Below are 22,546 nucleotides of genomic sequence, written 5' to 3'. Positions count from 1 at the left end.
CAAACCCAGGTCGTTCCAATGAGTCCAATTAAGTTTTGCATGACGTCACGAGCCATCGCAGACCAATAAAGTAAAAACAAGTGAATAAAAGAGACTGGCGTCTGCTACGTGGCCGGTCCGAGCTGGCCGGCCTCCCCGTCGTCGGTGGCAACCCGGCGTCTGTGCTGCTACACAGTGACCTGCGGTCGGTGGCCCGGAGAGCGCCGCGGCTGTAACAGATATAACACTTCTGGCGCGCTGAAGTCGATGCTTCTTCTGTGTGAGTTTTTTTTTTTTTTTTTTTTGTTAACTTAATTTGCAAAAGTCGTTTATATGGCGGACAGGGTGACCTCGAGGGCTTCGCTGCGACTTCCGGCGATTCAGCACCCCTCAGCCAAACTGGGGGACCCCGAGACCCTGTCACTGCTGGGCCGCTCCACCTACAGCCCAGCCGGGCGGGAGAGCTTCCACCCCGGACTCGGCGGCGCGTCTTCGAGAAGCTTCCGACGTTCCCCTCCAGACGGCGGCAGCTGCGCGCAGGTGGTCTCGGCCCCGGACCCCAGCACCACGACCCTGCCCGTCTTCGGTGAGCGCCAGTCCACCAGCTCGTTCTTTAAACGCTCGGATTCGAGTCAGGTTTTTACTTTATTTCCCGCCAGGCATTTCCGCGACGGGCCAATCAGGGGGATGTGTGGGCGGGGCGTGCGCGTCCCGCGTTTACAGTAGAACATATGTCGGTTCAGTTTACTGTATCATTACTTTTACAAGTACGGCATTTACCAGACGCCCCTGGTACAGTCAGTAGTGACAGGGACAGTCCCCCTGGTGTAGTGTCTTGCTCCGGCGCACAATGGGAGTAAGTGGGGTTTGAACCCGGGAAACCTGTTGCACACTATGCCACTGCCACCCGTCTCCGTGTCACGTTTCAGCACCACAAACAGCGGCACGGTTACCGTCCCACGTTTCCCGGTCAAGGAACAGCACAGACCAGAACACCGAAACCGTGGTGATCAGCATTTTTTTCACAGGGGAACCAGGTGCCCCGTCACGAAAGGCAAACGGTGTAAAAGGTCTTATCAGTGACGCTGAAGACGCATGAGAAGCGCTTCCTTCCCGCGCCGCGTGATGGCGCTCTTCACACAAACAAACGCGCACAAAAATATACCAGATTTATCAGACAGGTGATTCGCGGCAAAGTCTTATGGATGGTAACGCCTTCATATATTGTATATAAAACACACAAAAAATGGTTTTGTAATGCATATAATAATAATATATAAGAACACGGCATTTTTTTTAATTATTGTTGTTTTGTTATTTTATTTAATTAATGTGTTTACTTATTCATCTAACGATCTTTTTTATTTGACCATGTATTTGTATTTTTCTGTCTGATGTGCTTGTATCAATTGCAGCCTTAGTGTGTTTCTGAAAATATTAAAATATTTCAACAGTAGTGAAGTTGCAGCTCTAGAATGTTTTGCTGAAATAGTCATGAAAAAGCATATGTATTTTATCAGGACAAAAGAAAACACCCAAGAGTCGGGCTGGGAGCAGCATCGTCGCATCGTCCTCCTGCTATGGAGCTCAGCTGAGAATAAAAGTGGAGCAGGTATTTTCTCCACCCCTCCTCCATCCAGATTCATTCAGACGCACCATATTTTCTCGCATTATTTCATTTCCTTGTCCCACTTTTTATTTAAAACATCACGAAGAGTGAGAGAACCCAGTGGTCTCCTGGCCCTGCATGTGCAGGGGTGCTGGGATTAGCCCCACTGAACTCTGGCGGGGGGGGGGGGGGGGGGGGGGGGGGTGCAGCCGGGCCCCGCAGGTGCCTCTGCATCGCTGTGTCTGGCCAGCTTTACCCCTCCTCCAGCTCCCACCCAGCCTTCTGAAGGCCAGACTCCACTCCGATCCCCTCCCAGTCACGAGACTCTGCCATGCTGCCAGTCACAGATCGGCGGTGGACCCTTCACTAAAACCTCTCCCTGCACACACACATGCATGTGCTTGTTTTAAATGTTTTAAATGAGATGTGTGACTATGTTTATGTAGTCGCATTTACATTCATGCTATTTTAGTCGATGGCCTCATCCAACGTCACTTAAAATAAATAGTTGCGGGGACACAGTGGTAGTGGGTTTGAACCTGTGACTTTGTGTTCTTCTGGTTTCATGGCTCTTGTGTGTTACCCCCTCGGCTACTTTGTATAATTTTAAAAAATCTCAGTGGCCATATGCATATGACTGTTTCAGTAGATTTCAGTGAGCATTTTTCCTCCACTATATGCTTTTTCTGCAGGATAACAACAACAGAAACGCCCTGCCATTGTAGGACTTATTAAACCTATAGTGACTAAACAATACGAAATCCTCCCATTGTGTTGCATTTCCTGTTTATCAGACACAGCGTATCTTTCTCGTATTTTACTCTCAACAGTTAGAGCATGAGTTGAGGAAGAAGACACAATCTGCAGGATCCCTCGCCTTAATGGGCATCTTCAAGAACAACAACCCAGAGGGCAAAGCCGTCGTCAGCAGGTACAGAGACCGTAACTACACACTGCCATTAAAATAAAGTACTGTGCAGCAACACAGTGGATAAAACAACACTGTTTATGACTGTTTTCATCATTTGTCATTAATCAAAGATATTATGTGTTATCAGATTGTTCTTTGAGCAGCAATATAATATTGTTTTCCATCTGTAGAGTTTTGCTCAAAGGAGATCATTCATTAGTTGGCCTAGATTTCTAGATATCAACAGTTTCTCAGATCTAATGAAATTACTGCATCTTCCACTTTCAGTAATTATTGTTTGAGTGGCTTAAAAGAAGTTCCACCATTCTGAAAATTTGCGCTCAGTACTGTACGCCCCGCTATACAAACTTGTTGCCATACATTGTCTTCTGCCTCAGGGATGTATTGCTGGTGGTTCTCACCAAGTTCCTGGGGAGACAAATCACAATGAAGCAGTTCAGACATCTGCTTCTCAGGTGCAGTGAGACCTACACACACATGATGCACCGAAGCATTCTACATTTTATGTTTCCACCAACTCTGCTTCCAGGAGAATGTCTGAGGACAAGTAAAAGCATAACCTCTAACTCCACAGACTGCACCTCTCAGAGAAGCCAGCTATTGGATTTGAGGAGCTGTGCGGTGCCCTGAGAGAGCCTGTCCTCGCCAGCCCCAGAGCCATGAGAGCCTCCCATGTCCTGTCCCTCCTCAGGGGTCCTACCACGAGCAGGTGAGACCCGACAGACGAGACAGGTCCAGTCCCCCCACTCTGATCCCGTCCTTCATCCTGTGCAGGACCCACTGATGTGGATTGACCCGGTTTAAGGCAACAATAACCGAAGGCCTGTCTGTTTAAGTGGAGAAGAAAAACTCGACTGTGAGGGCCATTCAAGGTCCATCTAATCGACAGGGGCACCACAGAACTGCAGGGATCGTATGAATGCGAAAAGCAGCTTATTTAAGTGCTTTCCTCTGCTCTTTGGATCCTTTGTTACTCTACTTTCCCTTTTTATGGGGACCAGTGACAATCAAAGCTGGTGTAAATAGTAAAGTCCACCTTTACTAGTGCATGTGTGTATGTCCAGTAGCATAGGCCACGTCAGTCATGTTGGACAAATGCCCACCAGCAGTGGCCAAGCCGTGCGGAGAGCGAGTGGCCCTGGAACCAGTAGCCCCAAAAAATCCCCATGACCAATCAGAAAGAGCGCCACTGGGACCCAAAAGCGAGAGAGCTGAGGACGAAAGGCCAGGCAGAAGAGAAAAAAGTTGTAAGTGAGAGTGAGAGGTGTAGAAAGGGACACAGTTTTTAAAAAGAAAGGGGAGGAGAGGGTGAATTCTTTAATCTTATTATTCCTCCCCACTGATGTCTCTGTGTGTGTGTGTGTGTGTGTGTGTGTCCCCTTTAAGACTTTGACTGGGCAGGTTTTTTCCCGCACGCCCCTCAGGGGAGGTTGTCTTTTGAAAACATCCGTTGGTCACTCTGCATGAAAAGCCTCGCTCTCCCTGTAGATGCACAGTGATTAATGCAGAGCCCAGAAGCCTCTATGCTGCGTCTCAGACAGAAGAAAGGGAACGTGGGTTTTAAGCCTTTGTAAGGTGTCGACTGACCACTTTGTTCCTTTCAGTTTAATAATGAAATGAATAATTAAATTAGGTGAATGAAGTGAAAATCACACGCAATGCCACTTGCGAGGTTGCAGCAGTTCTGGTGTCTTCTTGTTTCAGATTTCTGGAACTCACAGAGTGTGTTGCTTCAAACGAGTCAAATAGGCCTGGATGGATTGTAGCTCCAAAGCTAAGGAACATTTTGGAACAACTGGACATATACATGGACGATAGAGAATTCCATAAGCTGTGGGAAAGGTAACCTCTTAACCAAAACCCCCATCTATGGGATGACCCTGTGTAGCTTGATAAAAAGTCCTCCTGTGTGTCTCTCGCCCTTCGAACCTGCAGGTTTGATAGTGGTGGCACTGGAGCGGTGCAACTGAGTGTTTTATTAAACAAACTTGGACGGACTGACAGAAACTGCGTGGAGGATGAGCATGAAAACGTCGCCCAGCAGACTGCAGCTAATGCTGAACACTCTGAACGCAAAAGTGCGTATGTCGTGTGATCAAGATCACATACAAAAAGCATAGTCATCTTTATGCAAATGTGCAGAATAAAGCAAGTTACTTCTGTCACTCTTTTCCTTGATGTGAAAATGATTAAAAGTAGAAAGCATTTATTGTGTGAAATAAATGTTGACCTCCTATTTAAAACACAGCATGTAGCCGTGCAACTGAATACGAAGGTCTTTTTTTTTTTAAGTGTTTAAAATTATTCAGGATCACCAGGAGACTCAGACTCAGACTGTGAGTGTGATAACAGAGCAACTGTCTCCCATTAGAGGGAGCTCTACAACTCAGAACACGCTCCATGAAGAAAAAATTGATTCTTCATGACTTTTTTTGATGTTTTCACAGGAAAACATCAAAACATTTGACAAAACCATTTTGTACATTTTTGTTATTTTACTAACTATTTTACTTACTAGCTTATGCTCTCATTCCAGCCATATCAGTTGAACCCAGGGTCCTGTCTAATGCTGAGGAGGAGAGGAGGACCTCCATCGCTGTGGAAACCTGGCTTAAGGATAGGCTGAGAGAGGGGGTCCAGAAGATGAGGATGGAGTTTGAGAAACTGGATGCAACATGCTCTGGAAAGGTACTCTAGTTTTAAATAGGCTGGCGTCACTTATCATTACTCACTCACTTTTCATAACCGATTAGTTCTCATTAGGGTCATGGATGCCAGAACCCATCCTGGGACACTGGTCCCATTTAGGGTAAATCACAAGTATACAGATCAGTATTGTCTCACATAGTTATAATCATAAAGAACCAGAAGTAATAAATGGATAATGTATCAAACTCATCAGATGTCAAATTAGTAATAATTTTTCGGAGAAATCTTTAAATAAAAAAAGGTATTTAAAAATACCAATGCCCTCAATTTCCCTGTAGTTTCCTGGTATTTTATATACATATACAAGGAGGCCATATGGTAATATGTTCATATGGTTACTATTATATACTATTATAGCCATCTACATTTTAGTTCAAGCCCAAGTATTTATTCTCATATATATATATATATGTCATGATCCGAACATTACCTGACACTCCCGGATCATGACATTTATATATATGAGATAAGAATAAATACTTAAAATGCGCTTGAACTAATACTATAAATACTAGTCAACACAACAAAACATAACACAAAACATAGTCAACACAAAACATAACTGGTGAACACAACACATCTATAGTGATGAAGATGGTAAAATAATCATATTTATTCAGGCAAAGTGATTAAATAGGTTTAAGTATTATTGTTGTAGAACTACAAAATCCAGAATCACAGTCACATGGCAACAATTCATGACAAAGTTAATTAGAATGAGAATATATACATTCTCATATTTTGTATATTTTGTATTTCTACAACAATAATACTTAAACCTATTTAATCACTTTGCCTGAATAAATATGATTGTTTTACCATCTTCATCACTATAGATGTGTTGTGTTCACCAGTATTTCCAGGAATAATAATTATTGTAGAAAATAGATTTTTTCTTTTTTTTGCTCCTACATTTTTTTTATTAATAGGTTGGGCTTTTTTTCAGTGTGGACTGATGTTACTGTCCTAAAAGGTAAGTACAACTTTAACATTACAAGGGGTACCAATAATTGTGGAGGGCAGTCCACAACAGGCACAAAACAGGTCCACATAACATCTCAACACAATCGTTTGCAATATAATTGGTAACTTTTGTATGTACAAATTGTATAAGGTTGTGTTTCAGGTTTTGACAATGTGCTTAAATAGACAACCACTCACATTCTGAATTCTGCTCTGTTCATTTCAACTCTCTGTGCTGTGTGACAGGTTACACCACACGAGTTCCTACAAATTCTCAACAGTTTTGACCTGCATCTGAAACCGATGCAGCTCAGTTTGTTCCTTGCCCGCTGTGGTCTGGAGCTTCGCAAGAGTGGCGTGGACTACCCAGAATTCCTGCGAAGGTTCCAGGACCGGAGTGAAGATGGGGTCCTGCACAGGATCCTCTCCGACCCAAAGCACAGGTTGGAACTTACTTTAGATCAGAACAAAAACACATCACATAAAATGCTGTTGGCATGTGGCGCAGGCCGACTGAAGATATCAGTTTAAAGTTTGCTCTCTCTTTAACCATGTCTTTACTCTAGACTCATCACACCACTAACAGGCTTACTACCCATAGTCTGCTGCTGCCCCGGGGCAGCCAAGACACATAATGAGGCAAAAGCAGCGCACCCCCAGGTCCCCACCGGTCTTTAAACGAGAGTAATGAATTTGGGTTAATGTTCCTGGGCTTCCGTAGCTTAAAGGATTCGACGTGTTTGCACGGGCAAACACAGGCAGAGTGTCCAGGGACCCAACCCCCTCTTCCCAGGCCCACTAGTGAATCACCATGACGATGACTGTTGCTGTCGTAGCCTTCCACACAGACAAGAGAAAAGGGAGCAGATGATGTAAGGCTGGTGAAAGGGATTGTGGGATTTGGTATGTTTATTTTGGGATTTGGACAGTTTGGCTATGGGTGCCTCTGTCTTGGGGCGGCAGGTGCTGAAGTGTGGATCCAGTCAAACAGATATAAACATCTGACCTTTTGGCCTTCTTTCTGTATCTTTAACATTCATTGAAGCATTTAAGGATTTATGGTTTGTTATGTGATTGGTTTTGTGGTCCTGAAGGTTCCACAAGGAGGAAAACATCAGCCACACTTCCTCCATTACAGCAGTGGAGACCAGGTTGGCGAAGCTCTTCCAGTCAGAGTACCTCTCCCTGCTCCAGGCCTTCAAGTGAGCAGAGATGCAATACATTACTCAGCCATTCTCTCTGTCTCTCTTTCTCTGCAAAACTCAAAGTTTTAAGCATTTCACCATTAGGCCTGACAAATAATATACAAATACCTGTGTAAGTTCAGAGGTCAATGTATCCCATTTGTTAAGCAACAGCAGCTTTCAAATATTGGTTGACCCTCACTGCGCCCCTCATTAGCCAAGAATAGCTCACTTTCTGTAACATATCATGAAATGAGATTGGAGAGAAAACTACTGCTTCACTCTCTGGCCCCCGAATAGCTAATGGAGCAGCCCATTAACCAGCCAAGGGCCTGAACTGAAGGATTATTGTGGCACTCAGTCCTTCGTAATGGAGTGCAATTGAGTTGAAGCAGCTGGAATTGTACATTGCTAATAAACTATGTTGTCTATTTGTGTGTATGTGTGTGTCAAGGGGCATTGATAAATTCAACAAGAAAACTGTTAGTCGGGAGGAGTTCAGAGCTGTGGTGGAGAGCAGGTATTGTATTTCACATCTCATTCATCCCATTCACCTAAATCACAAGTACTTATAGAAACTGTACTTATAGAAGTACTTCCATTCGGCTTACTACCCCCTCTTCCTTTTTTTTTTTTTGAAACAGGACTGTTCCTTCATTGTAATTTTGAATGTTGTGTCACTTCTAGCCCTACACAATAGTCCTTTTGTACACAGAACTGTGAAACTGAATTATTTTCTGTTTCTGCATTTGATTTGTATACTGCTTTCTGTCCTTGTAATCCTCCTCTTGATGCTTTGTGGTGGTCAGTGGAGAGGAAGTCTATTAGGATGGAGGAGCATACTGGCAAATTTCATAATGATCTATGATAAGTTTATCTGTCTTTATGTTTGGTTCCTGGACCGAGAGAGTGAGAGTGTGTCTCAGTCGGTGTGTATGTGAGTGTGTGCATATTATGTGCGTGTGGTTAATCCTTTGATTGAGAGATAAGGCTGACCATGTCCATCTGAAAGTGATGGCTGGTGAAGGGGGCCGGCTGACCCTTGATCTGGCTGTGTGGGGGCTGCATCCCTGCGTCCTCTCAGCCCTGTCAGGAGGGTCAGTGGCCGGTGTTTGCCGGCTGGAGGAGCCGGATGCCCAATGATGACCCCTTCCTTCAGGAGCTTTGTGACCCCTCTCTTCGTCAGGTTTGGCCTGGAGATCTCTGAGCCTGAGTTTGAACAGCTGCTGGACAGGCTGCCCCTGGACCCACACGGAAATGTCCAGTACCCCATCTTCATGGCAGCCTTCGACACCCGGTATTAATCCATCCTTGCTACTTAAGCACTCCATTCTAATCCTTCACTGTGAAGGACTACTTCTAGCATCTTCTTTTTCCTCTTGGGGGTCAGCATCCTTTCCAGAGAGCCACCTGTTTCCGCCCACTTCAAACCGGTGCCTACACAAACAGCACAATGGCTCTCTAGAGTGTCTAAGGCATTTATATCACGTGGGAAAAAAACACACATCCATTTACAAATAATATAGGGTTTCATGACAGTACGAAAACGCAACATTTTGCACGTATGTTTCAACATTATTTGACTATTGCTCAGACTATTTTGCCTGTTTGTTTCATTGTTTATCCCTGGTTGGCCATGTGCCATTTCCTTCTTTATTTTTACCAATGAGGATGTTCCACAAGTAGTAGCATCATATTTAACCCATTGTGTGTTTCCTAAGAACAAATTATATTATATACATTCATATTTAGGGCAGCTTTTTACAGGACAACTTTTATATTTGAATTTCATTACAGGAAGAAGTGGCTAAAACACAGTGAGGGTGTTACACATGAATTATATCAGGAATCATTTGTTTTAATTTATAAATCATTTCTTAAAGCAATTCGTTTAATAAAATATCAATAATTTAAATATTTAAAATACCTAGTCCAACCAGCAAGATTTCATTACAGAGTTTCATATGTTTTTAGTGTAAAACTACAAGCATGACAAAACTTTATGTTTATGTATGAGGCTGAGCGAACATGGCACATGCAAACTCCCAAGTCGCCTGAAACCATTTCATCAGTGACCAACAAAATCCACACAATGTAAAGCTTCCATAAATAGAACTGGGTAATGAATTTTAAACTGCTAGAGTAACAGATCTCAGTCATGTGGTTGTATGTGTGTGTGTGTGTGTGTGTGTGTGTGTGTATCAATGTTCTGGGGTGGTTTATTCAAGGTGGGGGGTTGAGAGTCTGTGTTTGTGTGTGTGTGTGTGTGTGTGTGTGTAGGGGATAAAGACCTAGAAAACCAGCCTGGCTTAGTTGACAGGTGACAAGGGTTATACTGAATGGGGATTTTGTAATACCAACAGTAGGGAAAAGCCTGGGCACCAAGGGACCCCTGAAAGGGGAGAAAGGAAAGTTTTATCCCAGAAAGAAGGAGAGAAAAGCCCTCTGAGACTCTCAAATGACACTGGAGGGACTTAGGATCTTGCAAATCAAACTCCCTCTCTCCTCTCTGTCCTCCCTCTCTCTCTCTCTCGCATTGCCTGTCTTACTCTCTTGCTCTTCGTCTTTATTCAAACATGAGAAATGCAAAATCATTCCAATGCTAAATCGGATTGATCCCAGTGTCAGTATCTGTGTGGCATTTTCAGTTGTCCTGCTAACTCCCATTTGTCCAGAACTTTGACATATTAGTCAAACATAGCCAGAGCTGTCAGGCATCAGACCGTCACAGATTAACATCCCTCTCCCCTGAATGAGTTTGCTCAGACTCAAATGGATTACATTTAAATGCACGCAATGAATATATATGCTACCATTGAATGAAAATGAAACAAGTATGGAGACGAAGAACATTTTCTTGGTCAACATTTGGGGAACTTGGGGAACGTCTTACTACATATACCTTACCGATATAAGAATGTTTTAGTTCATCCTTAGATATTTGAATAATCATCATGGTAGAAACTGATAGATTTAATCACTTTGGATGCTAGTACAGCTAGTTTAGCAACTGATGTGCTGTGAAATTGGCCTGCTATTAAGTCCGGGTTTACCTACAATAAGCCTCAGTCCAGCACAGTTCAGGACCCCCCACACACTGGACAAAGTGTGGAAGTGCATTTCCACACTGGCAGCCCAGACGGTTAAACAGCCACAGAGCCGACGGAGCAGTGCTTTGCAGCTAAGAGGGCAAAGAGAGAGAAAAGGAGCAAGAGAGAAGGAATGGATCCATCTCTGATCTCTGTGTGGGAACCACAGGAGGAGAAATCCCCGCCTGATCCGCGCCAAGTCACTTTGTTTTCCCTTTTCTTTTTCTTTGTTCTTTTTTTATTAATGCCTTCTTTCACTGTCACTCTCTGTCCAACTTTCCATCTTTGGGGTTTTCATTTTCATTCATGGGGGTGATGGGGTGGAGGACTGGGTGTGTGGCTGAGGGGGAGGTGGGTCGGTTGGGTGGCTCTGACGTTGGGTCGACGCTGGTTGATGTTGGGCGTAGGCCTCAGACCAGGCCTCCTGGGTAACAATAGTCGCAGTGTTGTTGAGGGGAGTTGCGTCCAGGACTTTTGGACATTCTTCCCATGTCAGCATAATCACTACTGGGAGGTAGCTCCATTACGGATTACCATATCATTAATAGTATCCATGACTTTTATTCAAAGGCTACTTGTGTAATGTTGCCTTGTGGATGACAGCTAATCCGCTGAGCTGCAGCTGTAGAGATGGAAACTCTCTCTCTCCCTCTCCCACACACACACACACACACACAGAGACATAGACACACACACACAGTGACTTCCCCTAGGCTGGTCCATGGTTGGGGACAGGGGATCATGGCCTAGAAAAACAGATACAAACAGCTCCAAATCAAAAGCTCCCTTTGGAGAAAAAGAAACATCCTTTCTGCACTTCCCTGATCCCCTTCCAGTTTCACCACCTCCGGCGCCCCCCCATCCCCAACGCCACTATCCTGGCCCTTGTCCTTCTATTCAGGCGGGCCTGGCCCAACACACACGTCTCTTGCTCTCAGATGGTGGGCCAGATTAGGGTGAACAATACAGTTTTAAATGTAAAAATGTGCATCTCGTTATTCCCCTTTCTCTTTTTCTCTCTCGTTGCTGCCGTCGGGAGATGGACATAGAGAGGATTTGGGGGTAGGGGGGACATTCACAAGTTATCTCTCAGGGTGTGGTGTCTCTGTGACCGACTGGGATTTAACCCACTGTCCCTCCCCCTTCTCTACCATCTCATCTCCGGCCATGGGGTTTTGCATGAGCGGCAGGAGTTAAGACTGTTGCACATTCATTAAAACAAAACCGCAGAACCGCGTCTACACCGCGTCTATCCAAAACCTCATCCGGGGACGCATTACCTGCTGTCAGACTTCATTGAAAACCCAGACTAGCTCAATGCTAATGTCTCGTGAAACATGTAGTTTGTGCAGCTCTACGAGACATCAAATTCAGAAAGAGCCATTTTCAGCGTTCGATGAAGAAACACGTATCGCCATTCCATCTTCAATATATTGCAGAATTTGAGTAAATTAGACGAAGAAAAATCTTTATTTTTTATAAATTGTAAGCTTTGTTCATATTAAATCAGTTGCCAATAACTAAGACAAAGTGTTCATTATTTCCAAGAAGCCAAAGATCCAAATTGGTATTAAGGTCAGGGTTATGATTGGTTTTAAGCATTTCTAATGGTTTCCTTTAATACAATGTTGAAAAGTCATTATGTCTTTTTTTTAAGTATCTAAATGTGTCCAGAGACATCTGTAGTTTATAAACTGAGTGACAAAATGTATTATTTTTCATTTATAACGCCCCTTTTCATGCCTGTTCCAGTCCCATGTTCTGCTCTTTTCTGTCTTCAGCTCTTAAACTTTGTGTGAATTTTTGAGGGTCCAGTGGAGGGGGAGGTCTACAGTGTGAATTCACTACAAATGTGTTACTTATTCACAAGTCAAGGAATCTCCATTTGGAGTTTTAAAGAATTTTTAGTTTTCTTTTGGTAAAAACTGAAATGGGTCCCACAGACCCAAATACCACACAAGGGTTAAATGCTGAAGGAGAGCAATGGCTAGCAACCAAAGCATAAAGAGTGTTTTTTTTTTTTTCTATCCTTCTCTTTGGGAACGTCTGTACGGGGGACGCGTTCTTGCTTTGTTGTCCACGGACTCTTTCATTCCCACATTCCGTGTGTGATGTAGTAAAATGTGCCTAGCGCAGCCCGAGTGTAGTTCTCAGATGCTCGTTTTGTCTGATGTAATTGTGGTGTGGAAGTGGGGCGTGGCTGTGGAATGTCCCCTTATGATCGGACGCTGCGATGCTCTGGGTCTCAGCCTGCCCTCAGAGGTCACCTTCACCGTGCCCATTGAGGGAACCATGTGAGCTTAAAACACTACTACGCCCATGTCATTTCACCTTAATGTTCACACTGCTGAGCCTTTTCTCTGGACTCCAGGCAGCCAGTCATCTTTCCTCGCAGTTAACCAGATCATGCAAGGCCCCTCCCACTGCCACACACACACACACACACACACTCTCCTCTTCACTTCAGTTCTTCAGTTCCCCACAAAATTTGAAGAATGCTGTTGTAGTGTTAGAGGAACTTTGTCACCAGACAGACCAGAGTATTTGTGGAATTAATATTATTATATAATATATTTGCTTATACATTGCAGATTTGCAGGGATCAGTTCAAAAAGAATTTACTTTATAATAATTTAATAAATCATCTTATGTTTTTTTGTGACAAAACAAGATGTCTATTTAGTAATAATTAATTTCGTAGTGTTAGTAGTGCTGGTCTGGGATAAAATCAAGTGTGGTGTGGGGAAAAAAAGCGAAGTGCTGTTAAACAGAAATAAGCAATTTCCTTCAGGATTAATAAAGTTTTCTGATTCTAATGTTGACTTAAGGCTCTCAGTCAAATCCATTTTAATGTTCATTTTAAATTAGTCAATACACCTTCCAGAATGGCCCCGGGACCAGTTGCTATACAGCATCTGGTAGGAAACAACAGATTTTATGGACAATAGGCATGAAACAATGCCCTTTACAGATTTCCATCGCACCAGTCTTGCCCCCTACCCCCTGGCTGCCTTGTATCTGGCTTGCACAGCTCACCCTGGAAAAGAGAAATGGTTGCTTTAGTGTGGGAGGAACTGTAGTGTGAGATGTCTGAATCCTTGATGATTAATCTGCGGAGAAAGAAACGACAGGAAAACAAACACAGCAACATCCCATGCCATGAGACTGGTACTGATGAGGCATGAGGGTCAGTCATGAGAAAGCCATGTAGAAGAAAAAACTGGGCCTGATTGAGGAGAGATTAATTCTCACATTCTTCGACATGGATCGGAGGGTGTGCTCTTTGCCCATTTAAGGGAAAGAGGCTAAAGGTCAAACAGAGTAAAAGCAAGAATTTTCAATACTGGTTTTAAACCAAATTTGCTTCAGTAATGTCAATCATTAATTTAATTTAAGGCACACCTAAATATCTGTGAATGGTCTGTGTGTTTGATCTATGAGGGATAGATTTTTGGCCAATTATAGGCAGAAACAATCACAGATCTGGCAACACTGCTTGTGCCGCACGTATGCTACACTTGTGCATGGAGTAGAATTGTGGTACACTTGACAGGTTGACCTCATCTAGAATGAGGAAGTCAATCATCCCAATGGGGTTCTCCTATTTTATGATTACTTTAAAATAAATATCATTAAAGTTCATCTTATGGGTTAGACAAAGTTGCACACCAAGCGAAAGACTGGTGTCCCCATTCCAAGATACAGATAGCTTGTAAGCAATCCATTGTAGCTCATTGGGCCCTGAGTGCTGGCTTCTCAATGACTTTGTGGCCCTTTGGCTGGTCCTGCTGTGTGGTTGTGTGGCCTCGTGCTGTTGGACACAGGATCCCCACTGGGATGGCCGCCACTGGGTCAGCTGAACCTCACAATCATGTCGGGCACTTCTCAGCCTAACTATTCTAGCAGATGTATGCTGTAAACAACCAAATGAACCAAAAAATATTATCGCTGTCTATCTAGAAAGATGTACAGAACTAGTGCAGAGTAAAAATAATCACTATATTGACACAAATGGGTGCTTCAACCCGCTTGTCTCCCTGGGTTTTATAATGAAATGTATTTATACATACAGAGGCAACCAAGCATAATATTTCACTGATGCTGAGCTTCTTCTGCTGAGGACCTAGCCCCCCTTGCCACTGTTTGTTGTTATTGTTTTTGCGTGATTGCCCCACATTGACCTTTAAAACCCACAGTCTGCCCGCTCTGGACCTTCCATTGGCCTCTCTTTGGCCCCATCGCCACCCTTAAATGGCTGAGGAGTGGCTCTGGCCCCTGATGGACAAAGGCTCAGGGCCGGGTAGCCAAGCTGGCCGGGCCCCTTTTATTAGTCCAGCCAAGCGCACAGGGAGCACATTAGCCTCTATCTCTGTTCCTTTTTTTTCTTTCTTACTTTCCATCCACTGCACATCAGGTCTGTCAGGTGGCTCGACCGCTTGACCACTCTGGTCACTTGGTAGCATTTTTTCCAAATTTTGCTCCACAAGCTGCCACACCCCTTTGTCACCTCCTATAAATCCACACTAGGCACCACTGAACCGTACAAATTTGGCAAGTCAGCAAATAGTTATGAACCTCGACCCTTTTCCACCAGCTATGAACACTGAAAGCAGCCGTGTGCTCTGCCTCTGTTTAGTGTTTCACTTCTGATCCACAGGAGGGGAGTCTCCAGTCTGTTCCACTCACGCACCCCAATCAGCTGTGGGAATAGAGATAACAGTGATGATGATGGAATCCAGAACTTGGAAGAAAGCACAGGAAAGGCGAGAGAGTGCAGGACGGTCAGACAGGTTTGGGCTTCAATTCAATGATCTATCACCACCAAAGTGTTCTCCACCATTAACCCTTCAATAGAACTCACTGTCAGATCAGTAACAGTTAAATAATGGTTTTTAAGAACTGTAATTGTCTCATGCTTATCAATAGTAAATTTTAATAGAAAACATTTACTCATGTGGCCTCATATTAGAACTGAAACTTCTGTAAAGCGCCTTCTGTAAATGCTGGAAAATTACAGTTCAATTCTGTAATATTGAAAGACAATTAAACGTTTTAACTTCTGATAAACCAGTATCATATTTCGTTTTTAAAAGAAATTGTAAACTTTTCCATTAATGGACTAATTTTTTATATTTATCGATATTTTTATTTATTCTGTGCTTCTATATGTTCTTCTATGCAGAGCATGCGTTAGATGACCAGTGCTGCTAAATCCTGAAGGTCTTTGTTCTTGCAGCTTTTCTGCATCATTAAAGGCTTGGTGAGAAGCCACTACCAGGCAGTGGAGAAGGTGTTTGAGGAGCTGGATGAGCAGAACACCCGGCGTCTCACACAGGAGATGATGTACCAGCTCCTCAAGAGGTACAGCCGTGACCAGTATATATGAAATTATATAACGTTTTAAAGTGAAGAGAGGGTTTGGGAGGCTGAATGAAGTAGCTGTGTCCTAATGTACACATTATTGATCCATCCAGTTGTGCAGGATAGTGAGTAATGTTGAGGAATTTCACTTCTGAACTTTGATCCAGAGGCTTTGAAGGTTATGAAATATGTCTACATTTTTTGGTAAAAATGAATAATTTATCACTGTTTAATGAATAATGCTATTATTGGGCAACAATGCTGGAGCTCGGTCTTCAATTACATCTGGTCATGCCTACAGGGCGTCTTATGTCTGTACCGGAGACACCTTCTGTATTGAGACGTACATTCTGATCCTATTGTTTTGTAGCGCCACGCCAAATCATCAGTGCATTTTCTGAGTGCGAATTTGCCAGTCTGAGGTGTCACACACAGTGTCACCATTGTCAGTGACAAAGATGCCCTTTGTTGTGTTGCACATGACAAACAAGTCCGCTTTTAACAGATCTTTGCACAGCCATTTCTCACCCCCTCCTCTCCAGGCCCTGAAAAACAATACTGTCAGCAAGCACATTTTATTACTTGCCAAATGATGCCTTAATTGTGAAGGTTAACAAGTTTGCTCCTCTTGTGTTCCCGTCAGTAACAATGCTTGTAGTGTCTTGTTCTTCTTGGCTCTTGCTCCATAGGTTGTTGCACGCCTGTTTACATGTTCCCATGCTGATTCTGTGCTCTTCTGAATGCCCCACCTCTCAACCCTCAGGAGAGAGGATTCCCCAAATCAAACAAACACAAGAAAGCCAAAGACAAATTAACACATTCCCACAACGAATCCACGAGAACCCTCTGGGAGAATCTATATCTATACATATTTTTTAATTATTTCTGAGCCACTCCATCTCTTTTTCTCTGGGTCCATCCCCTGAACCTTTGTAGTGTACTTTTTTTTCTTTTCTTTTCTTTTCTTTTCTTTTCTGTATTTCTTTGTTTTTTTATTCTACCCTTTCATCTCTCCATTAATCTCTGTTGGCTGCAATATTGCGGTCGGTGCCCTAAATAGAGTTCAAGTTGAATGGGGGCATCTTGGCAGATTTGCATAATCTCACACAGTGGCACCGGCTCCCAGTGCTGGTGTTGAGCTCGTCGCCCGAGCCATGCCAACCACGGCAAGGTAAGCCTCAGCCCCGAGAGCGGGCACCGGCTGCCAGAAGATTAGTGACACTAACAGGCTTAATCTTGCAAGTTCACAGAGGTTGGTCACTTTACTGGGGCCTGCCGTGCCCAATAACAGATCCCGGCGTCTTTTGGAGACGCCGCTACCATCTGACTCTTCGTTTGAAGAGTCTCCATTCTTCTCACACTCAGGACCCCTCCCAAGTTAGGAATCCTTCTATGATCCCCATGTTGTCAGGTCTTTGGAGACACCCAGCATTAGTTGCAGGAATGACATGGACACACCAACAGGGAGTCGCAACTGCAAAAGCGTTCATTATCCACCGGCAGGGTAAACAGCTACTGTGTTGTCTGTTTTTTTTACTAAATACCCTCATGGTACTTAAGACCATCTCAGTGGGTTTGCCTTAACGCTGGCGATAGACGTGCTACGACACAGACGTGTTTTTGTTTTGCGGCGCGTCCAGCCAACCCATTCATGTCTGTTCTCTTACAGTGCTGCCCATTCTTCAAGCCCTGCTGGTGCCAAGGGCTCTCGATGGCTGCTCCTTTTCTGATGGGAAACTGTTGCATATAGGCAGGGTTGTCTGCCAAGTTTTGGCATTGTCACTGGGGGGGAGGCTGGACTTGGGGGGCGGGGGGGTGTGGGGAAGAAAGAGGCCCTTCTCAGCTTAATCTGAGCCTGAGAGATAGTGGCATTCATCTATCTGTGGGGGGACCGGTTCCCGCTTTTTTCTTTTTTTTTTCTTCTCCTTCAAATGTTTCTTTTCCCTCTCACCTCTCATCTTCTCGTTTGGTGTCTGTTTTCCCATCCCCCCCTTTTCTACCCTGTTTCATCCTGTCTCTGTACCTCTCTCTCATGCCTTTCTCCCCATTTTGTAGGTTTGATATACGCCCCGAAGTAAGTCGGGGTCAGATCCGTCAGCTCTGGTCCACCCTGATGACCCAGCATGATGGCACAGTAGACTTCTTGCAGTTTGTGCGCCACTTCGGCCCGTCTCTGAAGTCCTCACGCTTCCCCAATGCCAAGGTGTGCCCTCCCAAGCAGGGGGACGATAACCTACGCCGACGCTCCAACAAGCTCAACTGTGTCTTTGATATCCTGGCCAACACTGTGCGAGCCAAGGTGTGATGTCATCCCTATCACCCCAAAACACCCCTAATTCCTTCTCTTATTACAGTAATAGGGTCAACAACATTTTGTCTAAAGGTTGTTCATTCACCTACAAGACATCACATGCAGGAAAGCAAAAAACATTTTTCATTTAGAGCATCTAGCAGTTGAAGTTGAGCTTTATTGTCATTTCAGCTATATACACGTTAGACAGTACATAGTGGAATGAAATAACGATTCTCCGGAACCTGGTGCTACAAATGCCTGGGATGCCAAATGCCTTAAATGTAAATGTAACATTTGAACGATTAGACAAAGTCACATACTAATGTCTTTATACAGAGTGAACAACAAGACTGTCCCCCTCAATCAACTCTGGGTTAAGTGTCTTGCTCAGGGACACAATGGTAGTAAGTGGGGTTTTGTGGTCTTCTGGTTATAGGCCAGTGTGTTACCCACTAGGCTACCACCACCGTAGATTGCTATTTTGATGGGAGGGATGAAAGCAATGTTGATCTAAGTTCGTCCAGTAATGCAAAAGATGGAGGGTGTGTACTTCTGAGGTTGATAAATACAACCCCTAACCACTTATTTGAGCCTTTTGTATCACCAAACCCCAACTTCATGTGCTGTACAAATGTAGCCTCTAAACGAGCTGCCAATAGACACTGGGTGGAGCAGGGCCCATGAATAACTGCAGCCAATATGCGTACGAACAGTCAAATTCACAGAGAGGGAGGCATGTGTTGGGGGGGTGTGCTGCTCCTTTGTGAGGAACTGTTGAGGGCTGCGTGAGTGTCTCCTGACTGAGCGGCTGAGTCATGTGACCCTGCAGCTGACACCTCTTCAGCCTTGCGGGTGATGCACACTTGTGGCTCAAGAGGCTCTCCTGACATTCACGGAATTCATCCAGGGGGGTCCAGTGATGACTTTTGCAAGATTTAAGCTTTTTTTTTCATTAGCAGTTCAATTGCCAGTTTATTTAATTGTACTGTATTACATTATGTTAGTAACCCACTTAAAAATTAGGAATATCACAGAAGCTTCGACACTGATCATTCAGTCATCCCTCTTGCTGTTTTTTTTAAGGTTGAGCTTGCATTGGATGAGCTTCGAGGACGGTTTATGCACCTGGACCCATATTACACTGGTTTTGTAAGCCAGGAGGAGTTCAATGAGGTGCTCAGGGCATTGTGCCCCCACCTCAGTGAATATGAGTGTGATGTCCTGGCCAAGAAATTTGACGTCAATGGTGACAACAGGTGAGAATTCATGGATGTTTAATGTGACAGGGCACTGTTTGGACATCTTTAACTGATGTATGTTTTCTTGTTCTCAGAGTGTCCTACAGTGAGTTCCTCAGACCCTTCGGCACACAGAAGCAAGCATGGAGGAATGGTGCCAACATGGCCGCTGTTCTACAGTCACACAGAGAGCCTGAAGAGCCAATCTCACAGGAGCACAAACATGACTTGGCATCTCTGAATGTCAAGCTCAAGAAGGTTGAGTGGCTGTTTTACATCAGCATCATCCATCACTACCCACATTTACGTTTTACACTTACATTAATGCCATTTATCAATAACCCTTATCCAGAGTCTCTTACAATCAGTAATTTAAGGGACAGTCCCCCTGGTGCAACTCAGGGTTAATTGTCCTAGGTGGGGGCTGAACCTGTGACTTTGTGGTATTCTGGCTCATTGACAAGTGTGTCACTTGGCTACTAAAACCGAACTTGACACGGAGATCCTTGCAACTTGAAAGTGAAAGTGAAGTGATTGTCATTGTGATGCACAGCACAGCACACAGTGGCACAATGAAATGTGTCTTCTGCTTTTAACCATCACCCTTGGTGAGCAGTGGGCACCATGACAGGCCCCTTGGAGCAGTGTGTGGGGACGGTGCTTTGCTCAGTGGCACCTCAGTGGCACCTTGGTGGATTGGGATTCAAACCGGCAACCTTCTGATTTTGGGGCCACTTCCTTAACCGATAGGCCACCACTGCCCCATCCTGAGCAACTATTGATTAATAACATGTGGTATCAACATGCTTATGTGTTTGTGTGTTTTTTCTTCTGATCTTGTGAAGATCTTCTGTGTGTTTAACCTCTCAGCTCCAGAAGAAGCAACGTGCCCTGCGCAGGGCTTTTCGCCGCCTGGACAATTTGTGCTCTGGACACCTCCCTGTGGCTGAGCTCAGGACTGTCCTGCAGCTGTGTGGGGTTTCTCTGGATCAAGAGGAGCTCTACCACCTACTTTCCAAATTGGACCAGGACCTGAAGGGTCACGTGGACTACCGCGCTCTGTTACATAACGCAGAAAGCCTGCAAGAGAGTCTGAGGGAGTAAAAAGTTAGATAAAAAGTTCCAAGCACCAGAGGAGGATCCATGTAATTCCATGTACTTCATTAATCCACATGAAGTCTCTATGTGTGTGTCTTTTTCTGTGTTCATTATTGTTTTTTTACACAAACACTGCATGAAACGGACATTTTTTATCCCCGTTGGTTTGGTTCATATTAAACGTCACTATGCCTCATACTCCTTGACGTGACACCTGCAGTACAGTTGTGGCCTAAAGTTTTGAGAATGCCACACAGGAATGGTCTCAGGATGCTTTACTGTTGGCATGAGACAGGACTGATGGTAGCATCACCTTTTCTTCTCTGGACAATCCTTTTTCCAGATGCTCCAAACAATCAGAAAAGGGCTTCATCAGAGAAAATGACTTTGCCCTGGTCCTCAGCAGTCAAATCTCTGTATTTTCTATCCATCAATATCAGCCTGTCCCTGATATGTTTCTTGGAGAGAAGTGCCCTTCTTGACGCCAAAAGTGCCCTTCTTGATGCCAAAATCTTTGCCTCACTATTCATACAGGTGCACTAACACCTGCCTTCCTGCACTGGTGGCACATGTGACAATCACTTCACTTAATCTTTTCTGTGATCCTCTCATTAACACAAGTGTGAGTGTTGAGGAGCACAAGGCAGGAGATCATTCTGTCATGCTGATTGAGTTAGAATAGCAGACTGGAGGGTGATGCCTGAAATCATTGTTCTTCCTCTGTTAACCATAGTCACCTGCAAGGAAACACGTGCATTGCTTTAAAAGGCAATGATACCGCCTTTTTACGCCTTGTCCTCTGCTTTTAACCATCACCCTGAGTGAGCAGTGGGCAGCCATGACAGGCGCCCGGGGAGCAGTGTGTGGGGACGGTGCTTTGCTCAGTGGCACCTCAGTGGCACCTTGCAGATCGGGATTTGAACCTTCTGATTACAGGGCCGCTTCCTTAACCACTAGGCCACCACTGCCCCAAGATCTCAGCAGGTCCTTATATGGCAGGGCTGAAATGCAGTAGAATTTTTTTGGGGGTTAAGTGAATTTTCTTGGCAAAGAGGGACTTATCTGATCATTCTTTGCAACATTTCTGTAGTATATGCAAATTGGCAAAAAAAACGGAAGCAGATAAATTTGTGAAAACCAGTACTTGAGACATTCTTTTCACCACAAGCCTAAAGGTGTTTTAAAAGGTGTTGTAATTGTTGGATGCTTTTAATCCTCATGACAGCTCATGAAGTTTCAATTTTTAACATTTCTTCTACAGGAAAACATTGTAAGAAATGCAAAACTGTTAAATGCATAAGGACACTGCTTTTGGATGACTGATAATAATGCAGATAAATTAAGAAAACTTTATTCAGATTTCAGTTTCATATTGTCAAAACTTAGATCATAAAGTGTTTCACTTTTTCACTTCACTGCAGTGTTAGTTTCTCTAATGTAAATTGAAGTAGTGGCCTTTTGCTGGGAAATTTAACATGACAATAAATGTGGGTTTAAGCAGCCTTTTTCACTGGTCCATATATTATTATTCATATTGTGTACTTTAGCTAAATCTCTCTCTTTTTCAACCAAATTTTTTTCTCCCCTTCCATTAAACACTGTGTACAAGCTGGGGATTTAAACCAATATTGGCCTGTTGGTAGCCTGGTTCTTTCAAATCCCCCGTCTTTTATCTTATTAACACTTTTTTCCATCTGCATGCGCCCTTTGTGCTGTGTGCAGTCTTATTCCCTGCGTCCTAATGGCGGCTGGCGAAGCGCTTAACTCTGCCTATCTGTCCGTCCGTCCATTCCCTCATCCATCAATTCTTCCTTCTCAGTCCCTCAAGACAGAGGCCCATGGACACCTGCACTTTGTGTCTCTGCTCGACCCAAGGGGCATTCTGGGCCATTTGCGTCAGTGTTTGGGGTGCAGACATGTTGAATAATGCTTGGGAGCACAAGTGAGCTCTGTATTAAGGGGCGGTTTGAGCCACAGCACACCCGAAGATGGGGGCTCCATAACCTGGGCCGAGGAGCCCAGGAGGGCCCAGAGAGGGGGCCTGGGGAGCAGATTTAGCCATTCCCCCCTCAACATAGAACCTTTGATTTCA

The 22,546-nt window shown here is 44.2% G+C and overlaps 1 protein-coding gene across 1 annotated transcript; it reads left to right on the top strand.

Moving 5' to 3' along the window:
• The first annotated feature begins 312 nt into the window (after positions 1-312).
• LOC114787875 (EF-hand calcium-binding domain-containing protein 6-like) lies at positions 313-21,299 on the top strand. Its single transcript, XM_028975782.1, has 18 exons — positions 313-565; positions 1,500-1,591; positions 2,419-2,519; positions 2,897-2,974; positions 3,094-3,228; positions 4,224-4,361; positions 4,455-4,597; positions 5,056-5,207; positions 6,438-6,634; positions 7,286-7,393; positions 7,830-7,895; positions 8,562-8,672; positions 15,122-15,254; positions 15,701-15,825; positions 17,881-18,124; positions 19,202-19,374; positions 19,452-19,614; positions 20,227-21,299. The coding sequence occupies exons 1-18, from the start codon at positions 313-315 to the stop codon at positions 20,458-20,460; spliced, it is 2,646 nt and encodes an 881-aa protein (XP_028831615.1). The 3' UTR covers positions 20,461-21,299.
• Positions 21,300-22,546: the final 1,247 nt, after the last annotated feature.

Source organism: Denticeps clupeoides, chromosome 4 (assembly GCF_900700375.1).
Source record: "Denticeps clupeoides chromosome 4, fDenClu1.1, whole genome shotgun sequence".
Taxonomy (NCBI): domain Eukaryota; kingdom Metazoa; phylum Chordata; class Actinopteri; order Clupeiformes; family Denticipitidae; genus Denticeps; species Denticeps clupeoides.
The sequence above is the reverse complement of the archived record's forward strand: the minus strand, read 5'-3'. Positions and strand labels throughout refer to the sequence as shown.

Bases quoted from the DNA above. Each gene is read 5' to 3' on its own strand.
- LOC114787875 (XM_028975782.1), top strand. From the start codon at position 313: ATGGCGGACAGGGTGACCTCGAGGGCTTCGCTGCGACTTCCGGCGATT. The intron at 4,598-5,055 runs GTGCGTATGTCG...CTCTCATTCCAG, and splicing joins TGAACACTCTGAACGCAAAA to CCATATCAGTTGAACCCAGG. The intron at 8,673-15,121 runs GTATTAATCCAT...TCTGATCCACAG, and splicing joins ATGGCAGCCTTCGACACCCG to GAGGGGAGTCTCCAGTCTGT.